We start from the raw sequence: 17,816 nt of genomic DNA on the forward strand, positions 1-17,816 counted from the left end.
TAAGGTTAGAAAGCAGAGGCTTCCCACTCATAAAATAAAATAGGCTATAGCTGTCGTCTAGCTATAAAATGCCTCCAGCATCCCTAAGTAACATTGACTTATCAGTTCATCACCTTTATTACAGTTTACTAGTCAATTGGGTGGTTTGTAAACCAGTCAAACACAGTAAAATATGTACATGATCAGCATTTAAGCTTCAAGTATTTACAGCAGGCATAGGCAAACTCGGCCCTTCAGATGTTTTGGGACTACAACTCCCATTATCACTAACCCCTGGTCCTGTTAGCTAGGGATGATGGGGGTTGTAGTCCCAAAACATCTGGAGGGCCGAGTTTGCCTATGCCTGATTTACAGCATAAACTATCTGATGATACCTTAAATATATGTGCTCTGAGAGAAAAATGCCGTTAAATAGTAGGCTACTTCCAAAAGGTGTACCAAACTGTCTTGGATAACCCACAGTTGCTATTTATACATTACACTTATTTTAGTACATTGGTTGTCATTGGCATTGCTGTGCTTCTGTTACAACACCCACGGGAGTGAGGTAAATATTAATGATGGCTATTGTTTAAGCTCTAGTTCTAGCAAAGTTCTGCATCAACCTGCTTTAAAATGCCATGAGACCTTAAACCTGGCAATTTTATTTCTATAGTAACCCAGTGAGTCACTTTGCAGAGGCTTTAGGCTGTCCACGTTGTGATTTACAGGCATGAATTTCCTATTTGAATGGCCAAAAGGTGGTGTTGAGGGTACTGCTTAGCTCCATGGTGTTAAATTTCTATTATCCCACTGCTATTTAATTCCTGCATGAAATTGTTGAGTGAACTCATCAAGAGTGTTGGAATGTGGTACCATCAAATATGCAGATTATCCCCCCTGCCCCCCTTCAAAAAATAAATCCTAATTTTTCATCTTGTTCAAATGAGGCAGTAGAAATGCCAAACCAGCGTTTGGGCTCAGTAAGAGACTGAAGAACTGTCAACAAACTGAAACTCAGTCCTGATTATCAAAACTCAGTTTGGCTTATGTATTTTGTGGTTTTATGTTCTGACTTTATCCTTTGAACCAGCCTGAGACCTGCAGATATAGGGCGGTATACAAATTTAATAGCCGCAGCAGCAACCACAACATCTGAATTCATTTCCTTTTCGATGTCATTTGTTTACTACTACAGGCCAATGTGGCTGTTTCAGAGGCAAATGAAATGTTTTCTTCCCCCTTAGCGGATGACTGCTCAAGTCTTCCTACAAGACTAATATCCCTGGTGGTCTTTTGAAGGCGCTAAATGACATTTGCTGTGATCATCTTGGCCTCGGTTTTTCATCAGCCAGAGGAGCTGTTTATAGCCTCATTTTTCCTCCATGGCAAAGTCTCTTAATTAGTGCCCCATGATGATTAGGCCTTGTGCATGCAACCTACTAAGCACCATGCAAATGAGGAATCCTTCCCTACCTTCTTTTTTCTCCTCCTTGGGCTTGATTTGTTTTACACAGCTGCCTGTTGGTGCAAGTCCAACATTTCATTTTGCCAGCAGCAGCTCTGCAGGTTAGGTTGTAGAAAGCAGATCACCCGGCAGCATTCTAGAGCCGACGTCGACTGCTTTTACATGATCTTACAGGCAAATGCCATAGCTCAATGGCAGTACGCATGCAAAATGTCCCAGGTTCAAATCCCCAGGTAGGGCTAGGAATGCCTCTGTCTGAAATTCTGGAGAGCTGCTGCCAGTGACAACAGTACAATAAGTTTGAAACTTGGAAAATCATCTTTTAATGCAAGGAGGGCACACAAATCATTTTGAAGGCCTCTCGTTTTTTAACTTGAGGGAACCCTTTATAACCTTGCCTAGAAATAAGCATTGTTAGAATCTTGGCTTAAACCATTCCGCTAACTCTGCTTCCCCGTCCACACTAATATTGTGCTGTGGACATCGCTAAACGTGGGCGGTCTGGGTTTTCTACTATACTTAAAAGGACCTTTAGAATTGTTGCTGAATAACGAATAATCTGATCGGTGAGAGAAGTGGAGAGATGATTCAGCAAACTTGCAGACAGAACAGTAGCTGCTTCAAAGATGTGAAGGGACATCATGACTCAGGAGGGTCAAGGTGAGTGGGTTGTCATGGTAACAATGCCCCGTCCTCCTCTGTGATCTCTAGCTGCAGGTTTAAATTTATTTAATTTAAGCCCGAAGGAAGTATTGGTTGGTGGTTGCCTGTCTGGCTGCTGCAGGTAAACAAAGTTAGGCTCCCTTGCACCACTCCTCAGTTCAAGGGAAGGAGGAACAAGGCTGGTATTTCTCCCCCATGGCTGTTTTTGATAGGCTTGTGCAGGCCTTAGAAGTTTGTACACCAGCATGAGCAAGAATTGCCAGCTGCAGGTATTCTAATCCGCCTGCGGGACTGACAATGTACAGGTCTAACCTAACAGCACAGGTGGGAAGATGTTTTTTACATCTTACGTGGCAGGTATTTTGATGAGCTTAAAGAGATTTTCCATTTCAATTACTTCTCAGCAGCAGTGCCAGATAGGAACAGTATTGGCATGAGAGAGACAGAAGGGGAGCTTATCGCTCGAGAGTTGTGCTGAAACTGCTCAGCCACTAATTAAGTTTACAAAAGCTGTTTGAATTCACTGGAATGCAGCTGGAGGCAACCTGAAGCAGCCAGGCAGGGTGCTTTCCCTGCCATCAAAGTGTTGAAATCGGAAATGAGTTGAGGCAGCAGCTGATGCCATTGGGATAAAGCTTAGCAGTGTTCAGTAGCCATCTCAAAGCTCGGGCAGGAGAAAGAAAGATGGGCTGACTAAACAAGAGGCAATAAAATTGTATGTAATCAATTTGAACTGAAGTGTGGAGGACGAAATATCAGGGAACTTGAGCTCCTGTGTCAGTATCAAACTTCATTCCGCTCACAGAACAGCATAAGATAAAACATACAGATAAGACAAAACAGGTAAGGAATAAAAACTAGTACAGTGGTACCTCGGGTTACATATGCTTCAGGTTACAGACTCCGCTAACCCAGTAATATTACCTCGGGTTAAGAACTTTGCTTCAGGATGAGAACAGAAATGGCGCGGCAGCGGGAGGCCCCATTAGCTAAAGTGGTGCTTCAGGTTAAGAACAGTTTCAGGTTAAGAACGGACCTCCGGAACGAATTAAGTTCTTAACCCGAGGTACCACTGTACAGTGGTGCCCCGCAAGACGAATGCCTCGCAAGACGGAAAACCCGCTAGACGAAAGGGTTTTCCGTTTTTGAGTTGCTTCGCAGGACGAATTTCCCTATGGGCTTGCTTCGCAAGACGAAAATGTCTTGCGAGTCTTGAGATTTTTTTTCCGCTCCCCCCCCCTTTATCTAAGCCACTAAGCCTTTAATAGCCTTTTAGCAGCTAATCCGCTAATCCGCTAAGCCTTTAATAGCCGCTAAACCGCTAATAGCGCTAATCCGTTAAGCCGCTAATAGGGTTGCTTCGCAAGACGAAAAAACCGCTAGACGAAGACACTCGCGGAACGGATTAATTTCGTCTTGCGAGGCACCATTGTAATTGAAAGGTGAGTATATCATGCATACTTAAAAAGATAGAAACAGGGACAGTTAAAAGTGACAACAAGGGAGGGGGAGCGTGAAGGAGCACAGGCCTTGCATTTTGGGCCTAGTTTGTGGCGCAAACCATCCTTTGACGAATATCCATCATAGCAGCACAGAATCTAGCAGCTGAGTATGTAACATCTGGGTTTTCATCTTGAAGTAGCAGGGAGGTATAAAGTTGTTCTGTGCAACCTGGGGATTTGTGTAATATAGAATCATAGAGTTGGAAGAGACCACAAGGGACATCGAGTCCAACCCCCTGCCAAGCAGGAAACACCATCAGAGCAAGATGAACCTAGTTTGTATATCTGTATAGTATTGGCAGTGAAAAAAGACAGGCCACACGGGCATTTCCTCTCCTCATACAGTGTCTTCCTAAAGCGGCTTTCCTGGACGGCTGAAGGGAGGGCCTGGCAGCGGGCCAGAGCAGAAGCCCTTCACTCTTTTGGAATTTCAAGGTTCGTCATATATGGCATCTGGGAGGTGAGGTGTCTTCTGGTTTCACCGATTAAAAATTTCAGGGACCTGGCTAGATCTGCTTGGCGTTCAGTATCTTCCACACACTGTTGTTTTTTTTGGCTTGTTCATACCCCACGTTGAGTAGGATCTGCGGGGTGAAGCCTAGAGTTGTTATTCTGTTTAGCACTGCATGTTTCCATGTCATTTGGAAGCCATCCTTGAAAGTTAAGGGAGCAAAGCCATGCGGGAGGAAGGAAGGATAGTCTCAGCCAGTAATTTAGTGTGGCGAGCCATATTCTAGCCTCAATTCTTACAAATCCAGTTTCAATATGTATGGTAGCATATGTGTTTAGGGAAGCTTTTAATGTTTAACAGACCACTGTATTTTAATATTTTGTTGGAAGCCGCCCAGAGTGGCTGGGGAAACCCAGCCAGATGGGTGGGGTATAAATTATTATTATTATTATTATTATTATTATTATTATTATTATTATTATAGACGTGTTTAGGCACTTGCAGGGTTGATCTTAAGAATTTAGATTGTACCAGTTCTAACAGTTCACAGTTGGCAATGGGGCCTAATTGGGCACCATATACAAGCTGCACAATGGATTTGGCCTCAAACAGTTTGAGGGCTACAGGTATATATTGTCCACCTTCAGTCCTTAGGTACGTGAGTATTGCATTTACAGCTTCTCTTGGCATTCCCTGCAACATAATCCCCTTGGGCTTTTCTACCTCCAAAAGAGTGATGGGTTATACCCAAATATATGAAGCAGGTGACCTGCTCAATCTACGGCCATCGCTGTACCTACCAAGAGCAAGGTTTGGGCCTTTTGGCAAAAACCATTATTTTGGTTTTCTGATAATTTAGTTCTTGCTTGCTCTCCTTGCAGTATGCTGCCAGTGTTTCCATGGCTCTTTCAAGGCCTATAGGAGTTCTCGAGAGGATAGCTGTGTCATCTGTGTAAAGCAGCACAGGGATGTGATTTCCTGCTAGTTTTGGAGGGCGGAGGTTCCTGTTGTGGAAGAGGGGTACCATACCATTTATATAGAGCCACTTGTACACCAAAGTCAAGGCCCGGGATAAGCTTATCTTGCTCATTTGATAAGTGGTGGCTATTCTGTTCCTCAGGAAGACAGAGCTCCTCAAAGTGCAGGTTCTGTCACAGATTCTGGGAGTCAACTACACTGTCTGCATATTGGCATCAGGTGGGCCATTAGCCTCAACGAGGCTGTCGCCTCAGGTGGCCGGGCAGGAACTGCTGGAAGCTGGGCAGTGCTTGCTGCCCTCAGCCGCTGCCTCAGAAGAGCAGAGCCCCTGCTGCCGCCACCTGCTCCTCGCCAGTCTCCTTCCCCACACGTCTTCAGTGTGCAAGGGCTTCTCTGGGGTCACTTCCAGTTACCTCAGGTAGCAGCAGCAGCAGGGGAGAGGAGGGGGAATTGGTGGGTGTAGGGGAGGGTGACAGTGGCAGGGGTGCCATTTCCTGTTGTGTCTTGAGCAGCAGAATGTATTGGGCCGGCCCAGGACTTCAGAATCTCCTAAGGTATGTAGTCTGCCATACAAAATGTTCAGTATTTCAGGCAGCCATGCTGTCTCTCAAGGTATGCCGTTTGACTTCCCTTCTGCAATGTCCTTTACCACAACTGCCTTGTGAGGGAGGCCAGCTCTCATTCCCAACGGACATTTAGCACTCTATGGTCACTGCGCAGGCTCAGTCCTCATTGCACTATTAGGGGAGGGATTGGGCCCTTGGGCTTCTTTCATAGAGGTATAATCAGGGCTTTTTTTCTCAGCCAGAACTCACCGGAACTCAGTTCTCAGGTGGGAGACATTGCCATTATAAGAGAACACGGGAGGCGTTCATGGTGAGTTCTGGCACCTATTTTTCTAGAGTAATAGCACTGGATATAGTATGTAAGATGCTAGCCTGATTTGAGCTTCATGGGCTGCCATATGGGGGAAAGGCCTTTTCAGTGGTGGCTCCAGTTCTTTGCAGTGCTCTGCCTAGGGAATTTCATCAGGCCTGCTCGGCTATGATCTTTTCTTTTTCCAGCAGGCTTCTGGAGATGACAGCTGAACTTGGTTTTTTATACAATTCCTGTGTTTTACAGGGGATTTTTGGGTTCTGTTTTAATGTTGTATTTGTTAGCAGGTGTTCTATTTGTGCTTTGTTTATATTTTTTGTGCTTCAAATCACCCCGAGGGTTCAAGTTGCTGAATATTGGGATAAAAAGTGAATAAATTAATAACTCACAAGCAGGTTTCATACATAAGCTAAATATACAGTGATAATGATCTGGATATAGCATAAAAGCCAATGGTTTGTGCTTATTCTAACTACAAATTAGCCTAGTAAAATTGAATGTTCTTGGAAGCAACTATCTTCTACAACCAGGACAATGTTAACTGGATTATAAAGCATCTGGCCTTAGTAATTCTGCCAGGCATGCAGTTTCTTCCCTGTGTTGCTCACTGCAGACCCGCTGAGGCTGATGTTGAGGAAAACACAAACATGCATGAAGACACATATTGACCTTCTCAGGAGTGTCAGTCCACTGCCTTATCAGTGTCATCTAACACAGCAAGACCCTTCATTAGCTTTAGTTCCCTGGCTATTTCTTTCACAACATTTATATACAGCATGGTTGTAATAAAACCTCAAGCGGTTTAAGATGCTGTTTCTTTCTTTCTTTCCCAAACTGATGGAGAGTGAAGGGCAGCCTTTGCATGTTGGGAGAGCAGTTTCACCCTGACTAGCCATGGAGCAGGACCCATTAAGGCCCTGCCAACATCAATCTGATCTCAACCACCTCCCAACTGCCTGCCTTTTGCTATCAACCCACCCAGGGGAGGGACCCTATCAGCTTCCTCCTCCTTAGCTTCAGTTTTGCCATTGTAGAACTCAGCAGGAGGATGGGGACAAAATTGGAGTAAGTTGGCTCTGCTTATGGCTCCTTGTCTTCTGCCCCACCTGCCCCATTGGGCACCAGCCACCTCTGCTTATCAGGATACCCAGGTGAGCTCTGTTGTTGTCATAGTGGTGGTTTCTCTCTGTATAGCATCACTTGTCATGGACTTAATATTTTCTATGAATTTCTACCAATTTTTGTTCAGAAAAATAGAGGTACAAAGTGGAATTTCACAACCTTATGGTTTACATTGTTTGGGGCTTTAACACTGTTTTTATTGATCCTGGTTTCCTCTCAAATTTTAATTTTATAGTATTTATATCTGCCGCTACATATGGTGCGGTTTATTATAAAACCATTCTGAGGGTACCAGAAAGCAGAGTAAAATAAAATAAATGAAACATTGCCAGTTCTCCATTATAACTTCATGGAAACTGAATAATCAGTAGAAGTGTGTGAATTACAACAATCCCTTTTTTAAAAGAAGACAATGGCATCAGTGTTCATGGGAAATGTTGTCAACCAACATTGTAGAAGCAAGCAGCATGTGCAAAGTTAGAACCTACCAAACAAACAAACAAAGTTTATAAGTTATATTTTAATATCACTATAGAAGCAAATAAAATTGACAGAAAGATTCTACCATTATTATTTCATAATAACACCAAACTGAATATTTACAGGAGCACATCAATGTCAGTTTCACAGCTAGCAAATTATAAATGCCCCATTGTAAGACAGCTATCAGCACTGAGTGACTGGTATATATTTTTATGACAGTGAAATGCTTGTACATAATTTCCTGCATGAACTTATTTTCAGGCTGTTCTTTAGAGCGTTATTTGAGAATTCACTGTCTGTTGCATTCTAGTAACCGAGGCATCATTCAAATATAAGTCTACAGTCCTCAACATATAGCTGTAAGAAGAGCAAGCTGTTTAGTATTTGCAGCAGGAGGAAATCCCTCACTGGTGCAAAGCGGGAGCAGGGTGGGTGGTGGTACAGATCTTCCCCCAAAGCAGAAGAGGGAATTTCCCTCTTGACCCCAGCAGGGAAGGAATGGCTTGAGTTTTCCCTTTGCAGCAGATGCAATCCTGTTCATTAGTAGCCCTTCCGTCACATGAATTTTTGCACATTAAATTCAAAAAGACACATTTGCTTGTCATGTGTAGTTTGGTCCTCAGACTTTTGCCACCCCCACCCCTCCCTAAAGATTCCCAGAAGCTAGTTGGTTTATTGCACTAGAGTGTTCCAGTGGGGCTCTTTTCCCCCCACTGCTGGAGAATTCGCATTAGTCAGCTTTTATGCACACTTGCTGTCCTGTTGCTGACAAAGCAGGGTTTACACTGCCTGCCTGCTTTTCCACTTCCCCCTGGCAAGTTGCCACGCAAGCTGTTAAGAGATCTTGGACTGTTCTAGAAAGAGCTTGGCTGAATCTTGGCATTCGTGTCACAATCCAAATTTATAGGCAGCCTAAGAGGCTGCTTTAGATGTGGTAAAGGAGACATACAGAGAGTGTGTTTGTATTACTGCTACAGCTAAAGCAGGATTGGGAAGCAGGCTAAAGCAAGGAGAGACGCCAAAACTTGCTGCACTTGGCACTGGAACATCCTAATCTCTCTGATGATCAACTTTGCAATATAAATTTAGCAGTGATGGGGCAAGATATACCTTTTTGTGGATGGGGGTAGAATACATTTACTTTCCTTCATAGTGACAAATGCAAGCTCTAGACTCCCCTGGATCAGGATTGCTACTAATTAATTTACAAGAAGCAATCTGGTGTCAAGCATGGAGTAGGGGACCCTGAGATCCTCTAGGTTGTTGTTGGACACCAAGTCCCATCAGCTTCCATCCACCTGGCCGACAGTCATGGATGATGGGAACTGTAGGGCCACATGTTCCCTACCTGTATTCTAAACAACATGTGGAATGGCTCCAAAAGGAGTGATGGGATGACAAAGCAACTTAACAACATTAATGTGAATATAAAGTGATGTAAACAAGTGCAAGGAATCCCAGCTTTCAAAAGTGGCTGTGAGCAGAGCCACTTTCGGATCAGTGAGCTTGAGCACAGGGAGTGTGCTGTTGAAGTTGGTGTGGGGAGTCGGGGGACAAATTTCAGCTAGATATGAAATACAGCACACAGCTCTGGCCATCTTGGCTGAAAAGGAGCATGTTACAGCTGGGAAATACACAGAAAAGAGCAATTGCCGTCTACAATTATCAAAGGTTGGTGGATCTTTTGTACAACGAAAGGCTAAAGACCTGGGCTTTGTGAATTTATAAAATCATAAGCTGCAGTGAGAGATTGCATCCTCGTGCCAGAACTTGGGTTTATCCACTGAAGGCAGCTGATAGCAGGTTCAGGAAGATTAGAAATAATCATACGTTACACAAAGCAACTGAAACAATGAGATTCTCTAACTCAAGATGTGGCCACAAAATTTGCTAGCTTTGGGGAAACGGGCGAGTAGCTCCAATTAAAAGAGAAGTTAACCTGAAGCAGGTTTGAGATGTATGAACTAAGCAGTGCTCCCAACTTCTTGTTCTTTACTTGCAAAAGTAGATATATGACTCTGCCATTTTACTGGCGAAATGGTGCTGTGTGATGTGTTGTGGGTGGGAGGGGTAGGCCTGACTTTAGGGCTACATTCCCAATCAAATCAGTGGTGGTGCTTTGAAGCAGAACTTACTGTGGATTGTCCACATCATCTATTGTTCGGCTCTCAGGAAGCACCGTTTAATAAGCGAACTTTCAGTTAGTTATTGCTTCTATGAAGACATTTGCTGGGTCATTAATTAGCATTCACATATTCTCCTTTAGAATGTAATTGAGGTTGACCTGTGTTGCTTGTTTAACTGGATGTCTCAGTCCTTTTTAGTCCTGAGAGATAAAGCACAGCTCCATGCTTTAAAAAAAGAAGCAGCAGACTGCCAATTATGAGCCAACTTTTCCCAACAATCACTTAACCACCATCTGGGATTCTAGGTGTGTTTGCTACGTGTCAAAAAGGCAGCTGATGAGAAGGGTGAGAAGGCGCCGAGGACCAGCAACGGGCAGGGGGAGCAGCCCCCTCCCAACCACTACTTAAAATTATAGGCGTCTTCCATGCCACTTCACAGCTGTGTTAGCTTAACAAATAAGTCTCACCTAATGCCTACCCCCATCCCTCATGTGAGAGCAGCAGATGAATGCTTCTGGTTCAGGAGGGATTCCATGTGAAAGTTCACAACATGTGGGCAAACTTCCCACATGAATCCAAAGCATCATGAAAGGCCTCAATGCACACTATTGCTATCCAATGTGTTTTGACTATACAGTGGTACCTCGGGTTACAGACGCTTCAGGTTACATACGCTTCAGGTTACAGACTCCACTAACCCAGAAATAGTGCTTCAGGTTAAGAACTTTGCTTCAGGATGAGAACAGAAATCGTGCTCCCGCAGCGCAGCAGCAGCTGGAGGCCCCATTAGCTAAAGTGGTGCTTCAGGTTAAGAACAGTTTCAGGTTAAGAACGGACCTACAGAACGAATTAAGTACTCAACCCGAGGTACCGCTGTACACAATTTTGGCTTTCGGCATAAACCCTGGAACATAACCCCTGCACGGGTTTTGGGCTTACTATATAGTAAAACTGGCATTATGGCTTTAGCAGGATTAAAGAAGTGGCTACCAAGTGCTACCAAGGGCAAGTTCCCATTTTGTAAATGATTGCTTGCATCCACCTTTTTCATAAGACTTCTATTAAACTAACTGAACAAACAAAAGGACATTATTAGGTGTATGTGTTTAACTGATTAACCTGAAACATTGACATTTCGTATTAAGCAGACATTCGACTAACAGAACAAGGGGGCAAGAGAATGTCCATGCGTGGTGTTAAAGCGTAAAATGTGTAGGAAGGCTTTCCCCATGGCTTTCTGTTAAATGTGCAAAGGATGACAAGTGTCAGTACTTCATACAACTAGATTTAATAAGTTATTACAGAAAAAAAAAATGTCCAAACTACAAAGTTGAAGCAGTTGTAAGCAATAGCAGCATTGAGCTCCATGTTTAGTCACAGTACTGCAGTTCCATACAAAGCATTAGTCCAAGCCAAAAAAAGGTAAAAGCCTTTTAGGGTTACTAGCAAAACCAGTCTAAGAGAACATGTAGTAAAAGATATGGTACATTTAAAATTAGTTAGTTGAAAAAACAAGTACAGAGGTTTTAGCTGTGAACACTCTAAAAGTTATGTCCATTATTTTGACAGCAAAATTACAAATACCTAATACTTTATACCCAAACAGAGCTACATCCAGAAAAAAATAAACAGCAGAAATGATTATCCCGTATTAGCACCCTGGATTTCTATTTGTTGCTAAACGTTATTATTAGGTAAATTTAAAATGTGCAGAATGACATAACAAGCTCCTGATCTGCTACCCTTTTGGGGTATAGAGCAAACCATCAGCATGAATATAAAATACTCTGTGGTAAGACAGAAACACTACAACAGCAGAGATTGAGAAGAAAAGTTTTCTGGTTAAAAAAAAGGTTAAGCTGACATTATACAAACTGGTGTAAAAAGCAACTACATACAAGCCAGGTTTAACAAAAGACTTTTTTATTATTTGTTTTACAAATCTGTGACTAATCTTTCACTCATATCTTGCAAATAGAGATGTCACAATACTGAAATATTAACATGGGGGATTTCCCCCAGTAAAGCACTATACTTTTTGTACTACTCTAACAAAGATCATGAAATCAGCAAAGTTTATTTGCTGACTGCATATTTGTAATACAGTTGTCTTTTAGCCCCTGCCTTCCTAAAAGGCAAGTGTGTAGGCAGAATCTAAGAACACACTTTGTACCACTTTGCAGGAAATTTAGAGATTTCTCCTCCACTTCTATTTTACTTGCACAATTTGTGTACATCCCAACCAGTAGTAGTACCTAATTATAGAGTCTAAATTTTACTCACTATTTTATTTTTTTCCCTATACATTTCTTACAAAAAGGACACAATGGGCCAACTCTAGACATTTCTACAAGAGATCAATAAATTACCCCCCTTAGGTAGAAGCCAGCGTGAGAATAGATCAAATCTGGCTACTGATCTATCTAGGGACGGCCATTGGATGTTCTGTTTATATAACACCAGTTTGGTTTGCAGGATCAGAAGGGGTGGATAATAGTACCTCTAGCATCGGCACAAAAAAATCTGCCAGGATAACAGCAAAAAGGTAAGGATTAGATAGGCAAAGGGTGGTGGTGATGAACTACATAAAGTGAAGCAGTGTTTTGATAGCAGCAACAGACGTTGCACTTGTGATATTTTTTATTTTTAAAGGGCCAACACAAAGGGATAAATATACAAGCTCAAAAAAGTGCTGAGATATATAGTAATAACGGTTGCTACACATGCATTACTTAGCACTAACTATGTCATAAATTACACTGTATGGTAATTGCACTGTAACATTATGCAGATACTATACAACTTCCTCCATTTGTTCTGGGTTGCCACTTAAAGAAGTGCATGAATAATGCAGCATGAGGGGCGAGTGGAATAAATAAGATAATGGCAGATCACACTGAAGCATGTTGGGAGAGATTTAAAATAACAGTCCAAAAGAGACCATAAAGAGTATTGGCGGGGGGGGGGGAGGGACGGGCAGGGAATTGACCGAGCATTAATGCTGTGTAGTCTCCATTTGTTTTTTCGGCACTTGCAGGAATGCTGACTGGGCCTATGCTAATGGGGGGGGGGGGGAGAGCAAATTTGCATTACACTAAACAGCCATGGCTGTAAGCCTGTTATTTTTGTAGATTGGAGTTAATTACAACAGCAATAGTGTTTTATCAGCATTGGTGTTGTATAAATCTAGACAGCGAACTGGTACTGTGACATCCCTAATATCTTCCTAAATCATTCTGACAAAGGAAAAAAAGGCTTCTCAAAAATATCACATCATTTTCCTGCTTCATTCTGTAATTTTATTGCCCAATTATTCATTACAGTTTTTCAATCATTTTACATATCCAACCATTTTCACACCATTGTAAACCACAACAGCGAGTTAATACATAAAGCTTTGCATTTCAAAAAACTAGACACTTTTAGTAACAATATTACAAAGGTTTTTTCTTAGCTTCAAAAATAACTGAAAATGAAAAAAATAAACTTTTAAAGAATTAGCATCATAAAATTAATTTATTCCAAGTAAAAATACAAAATAATATTAATGACATTGACCAGATATGAAAGTCTCTCCCAGAAACAACTATATTAATGGTTGAGAAAGCACTCCTTAAAGAAAATCTGAAATAAAAATGAAAAATATGTCAATGTTTAAATTTCTCTTAGCAAAAAATCTTTCTAAAAATAACAATGAAAATTTGTCTCAGTACAAAGGCTACATTACTATTGAAAAAATACCAGCATGAAGAAAAGGTACATATTTGACAGTAGAAAAATGATCTTAGTGAATCACAATGTCTAAAGTTTGCAATGAAAATAAATCTGCAATAAAGATTTATGCCTTTTTTCTTTTCTTTTTTCTTTTTTTTATACAAACAGTACAAACAGTATTGCACATAACAACAAATAGTCGAGGTTAAGTTGCCTTCAAAAAAAATCGACTAGTTCAAGTCTCACATCAAGAGAAGGCCACAAGAGGACCTGTTGTACCCAGGGACTTCTTAGTCAAGTTGCAGTTCAGAACACCTTATTTTAAAAAATAACTTCTTTTCTTGAAGGACCCTCTCATAATAATATAACATATTAACAACTTAGGGGGCACATTCATTTACAAAACAAAAAGGGACCATGTTATAATTTAATAAACTAAAAAAGTATCTTTAAAAAAATACAAACAGAAGAACTCTCACAATTCTGGTCAGTCGTGCATAATTGCTTGATTATAAATATACAAATTAAGGGAAAAATATTTTTTCACCTTCTATTCACAACTTCCAGCACCAAATGCAGTTTTTTTTACACCTTTCGTTGCTGTGTTTTTGTTTTCATGTTATTACTTATATAACTTCCAGCATCTCTTTTTCTCGCTCTTTCCCTCCTTTCTTTCCGGGGTGTTTGTACAATGAGAGAGGGATATTTCTTCAAAACTGTGTATTATTGTTTCACATAATTAGGTAGACTTCTGTAGATTAGCTATGATCTTCAATATTACAGTTATAAAGCTCTAACTTCTTCATTTTCAAAAACGCAAATAAGCATGAAAAAAATAAAGTTACCCATCTGTTAAATCATTTCCTCGCAGAATTAAATTAATATATATATTTTTCTGAATAAACTTACTTAGAAAATATTTTCTTTCCTATATTTCAAAATTGAGGTATTGCAAAAGATCATGTCAGTCAGAAAGCATGCCTTTTTCTTTTAAAAAAGAATAATCTGCCAACTATTGAAAACTGTCTAGATACAAAAAGTAGTGCATAACAAATCTTGTATAGATGAAAAGAAAAGAAAACCCCAAACAGAAGAAAAAAGACAGCTGGGCTGGATAAAGCAATATCACAAAAATGCCCAGAAGAAAACGTGAAGGGATACTACGAATGGTTTTGTTTTGTTTTTAAACCAGTAAAAAACTATTTTTCTAAACACAAAGTTTCTTTCAGAGCCAGTAATTGCAACTAAACATTGAAAGAAAAACGTACAAAGTTAGACATTAACAAGGCCATCACAACACACAAAATCCGTAACATTTAAATCTACTATGCGGTGCCAGATCCAGTCAGATTGTCCCCAGAACTCCCAGGGGGGTGGGGGTGGAGAAGGGAACTCACAAAAAACGCAGAAGAATAGTGTACACGTCCTCACTTTCTTATAGTTCGCACACTAATGTGTGCTTATGTGTTTGTCTTGCACGCCCAGAATACATGCTAAAAAAATGTCCACTGTTATAAAGTAGATCTCAAATATATTCAAGCTTCACAGGATACATCCAGGGTTCAAGAAATTAAATGTCACACCCAGAGAGTAGACATCTTGCAAGTTAACTTTTGTATGCAGACATTTCTTTAGCACCACTTCCCCACTACCTTTCATAAAATGTGCCTAGTTTATCAGCCTATTAGTGAAGTTAGTAGTGTACATACACTGCCATGAGCTCTTTGGTTTTCTGGACAAGGGCTGCAGCTACATAAATGGTGCAAGCATTTATGAGATTGTAATTAAAGAGCTCATAATTAATTTTGTGAGTGTGCATATGTATCCGTATCTTTCAGAAGTGATTGAACGTTAGATATAGAGGCTTAAACAGTTAAGTTTGATCACAGTACTAGACATAATCACTTTTACTATATAAAATAAATTGCACAATATATAACAGAGCACCGCAAAGTACTTCGTCTATCATTCAGAAATTTGTTTTAAGGATATTCTACATCTAGTTTTTTAAAAAAATATTTGTTGTAATATAGGTCATACTGCAAAGGGCTGATCCTAATTTCAGAAGCATTTACATTTACTGAGGCATGCCTTCCTCCAGTCAGTAATTTGTGTCTGGTGTGCTAAGTCTGTGTGTGGGTTTTGTTTTGTTTTGAATAACAAGTACTTTGTAGTCTATATAAATCCTTAATTGGTGCATTGTGGGCAGATTTTCATATGAGACATATATAAAAAAATTTTATTGCATGCAGCAACCTGATTTAAGTAAACATGCAGTCAAAACTATTGACCTTCCTTGGAAGCTATACAGATCTCCTTTCAGCAGCCATCACGGTTTTAAATCATATAATCATCTTTTAAACTGATAGATACCCTAGCTTGAATAGAGTATTGTGGTATTAGTAATACCATCTTAATAGCAGCAAAAGCTATTGCAGCATACATTTACGTAACACTAAAAGACCTAACCAAATAGGAAACCCTCAGCAAAACAAAAAGGGGTGGGGGTGGAGAAAATGTGATCCAGCTTATGAGGTATCAACCTTACCAGTAAAAATGGAGAGCAACTAAAGGCTTTTCAGGGTTATTCCTATGCTAAATGACCCAAACTAATGATTGCTGAATATCCATTTTAAGTTTTTGCTACATCTGCCACCTACCTACTTGTGAGTGTTACCTTTGGTAAGTCATCTGCTAGGGGCAAGTCTATAAGTTTCTGAAAATAAGTGCATGCTCCAGTTTTAAAATAAAATTATAATTTTAAAAGTCTTTCTCACATACACACCAACTCAGTAAAGGCTGATGAGAATGGCAGTCTACTTATTGTCAGACATGACAAGTCTCGTGTAAGAAATTAAGGTACCAAGCAGATGTTTGTGTGAATCAAAGTGCAAAATCAGTATAGTTACACTCTGCTAGGCTTGTATTATACTGGACACAGAGTTCAGTAATGTGACTGTAAATAATCATAATCATTATCATAATAATAGTAATCGTAATAAAAAGACCCATCTCTTCATTAAAGTAAAGGATGAATGCACAGATTTCCAGAACACTAAAGCCCTGAGGCAGCACTCTCTTCTCCCTTCAATTTCTTCAGTTCCGGTACTTCTTTGCTGCTGGATTTAGGCCCAGACTTCAGCTCCAACGGAACGGAACGTGGCGTGGCCGATCCCCCCCTTCCTTCACGAGTGGTTTGTGGAACTCTCGCCCAGCACGAGAGTGAATGCTGGCCCAACAGTATTCACAGTAATACTGCAAGCAGGTAACATTGGCACAGAAAAATGGAGCAAATTTTCCACCACAGCGAGTGCCCTGGCATTCATCACACATCTGATCATCAAGCACATATGGCTTCACTTCCACCTACAGAAGGGGAGGAGAAACACAAAATAACTCAAAATATAAAGAAGGCTCTGTGAATTCATCTCATTCATCTGAATGCAGGACAAACCTGTATAGTATATAAACTTGCCAGAATAGCCAGTAACAACACACTCTAGTTAGCTTTTCAGTATCAGAGACAATGTGGTGCTTCTGGCTGCTACAATTTGTCACATCACAGAAGTGCATGGGTTTATAAAGTGATCTGTCAGAGCTCCCACCATTGTACATTACCATCATGGGTGTCCACAGGAGTTTTTCTGGGGCGGGGGCAAAGTAAACTTAAAGATGGGAATCAGGACTAGAGGTGGGACAATTGCCACCTCCACATGGACACCCATATTGCAAGACAAGCCTCAGGCAAGAGCAGCAAGAATGTGTCCTCGTTTCGTTACTATTAACTTAACCTTCCAGGTTAATAGTATCAAAATTCTCAGTTCCAATTTTAGATAGAGCAAGTCTACCCAGAAACCTTACAAAAACTAACCCTCGTTATTTCCTGGCCAAAGCTCTCCCACAGCGTTTGGAGAACTGCACTGAACATGAGAGAAGTTTGGGGAGGAAAACTGCGGGAGGAGGAAGGAAACAGAAGTCACTGACAATGTCAGTCATCAACAACCTAGGGAATCTGCTATGCTTCAAAGCATTTGCTGGAACTTCCATTTGCATCATTACGTAACCCATGAATGAGCCTTCATATATCAGCATAAAAGTCTAATGTTTTCAAAATCTGCTCTTTTAAATCCTTTTGACGTATTAATAGCACCCCACTCCTATTACAATAGCAAATGTTTAGGATCTCCTTTATATTAAGATCAAGTTTAAAGTACTAGACAGTGCTACTGACCTAAACATAGAGCTTCAAGCCCAATAAAACAACCACATTAAAACATTAACTTGTCATGATCACTGGAAAAAGTGATCAGAGTAGAAAAAGCCTTGTCTTTCTTGTCCTGTCCCATTTTTCTTTTCATAACATTAGATGCTATTGCCAAAATAAGTCTATAATGATTCAGTGTCAAGGTAATTATATTCTGAGCTCAGCATTTGAGCCAAAGCGACAGCATGAC

General features: G+C 40.7%; 1 protein-coding gene and 1 long non-coding RNA gene across 14 annotated transcripts in view; one reads left to right on the forward strand and one right to left on the reverse strand.

Annotated features, from left to right (window-relative positions):
• Positions 1 to 282: 282 nt before the first annotated feature.
• LOC308477838 lies at positions 283 to 13,774 on the forward strand. Of its 6 annotated transcripts, XR_013986728.1 has the most exons (3): positions 3,880 to 4,072; positions 5,846 to 5,917; positions 7,275 to 13,774. It is a non-coding gene; the product is annotated as an uncharacterized lncRNA (long non-coding RNA). The 6 variants fall into 6 exon arrangements; XR_013986724.1 differs by lacking the exon at positions 3,880 to 4,072 and adding an exon at positions 283 to 2,434 and having other exon boundaries at positions 5,846 to 13,774; XR_013986725.1 differs by lacking the exon at positions 3,880 to 4,072 and adding an exon at positions 283 to 2,434 and having other exon boundaries at positions 5,850 to 13,774.
• Positions 13,775 to 14,021: 247 nt separating this feature from the next.
• The window catches only part of CPEB3 (cytoplasmic polyadenylation element binding protein 3), a 73,019-nt gene continuing 69,224 nt past the window's right edge, over positions 14,022 to 17,816 (reverse strand). For all 8 annotated transcript variants that reach the window (XM_081006798.1, XM_081006799.1, XM_081006797.1 and 5 more), the window contains one exon: positions 14,022 to 16,728. In XM_081006798.1, the coding sequence (XP_080862924.1) occupies positions 16,501 to 16,728 (228 nt within the window). In that variant the 3' untranslated portion in view covers positions 14,022 to 16,500. The remainder of the gene's footprint in view (positions 16,729 to 17,816) is intronic.

The sequence above is a fragment of the Podarcis pityusensis genome, assembly GCF_964106645.2.
Source record: "Podarcis pityusensis genome assembly, chromosome: 5".
Classification (NCBI taxonomy): Eukaryota; Metazoa; Chordata; class Lepidosauria; order Squamata; family Lacertidae; genus Podarcis; species Podarcis pityusensis.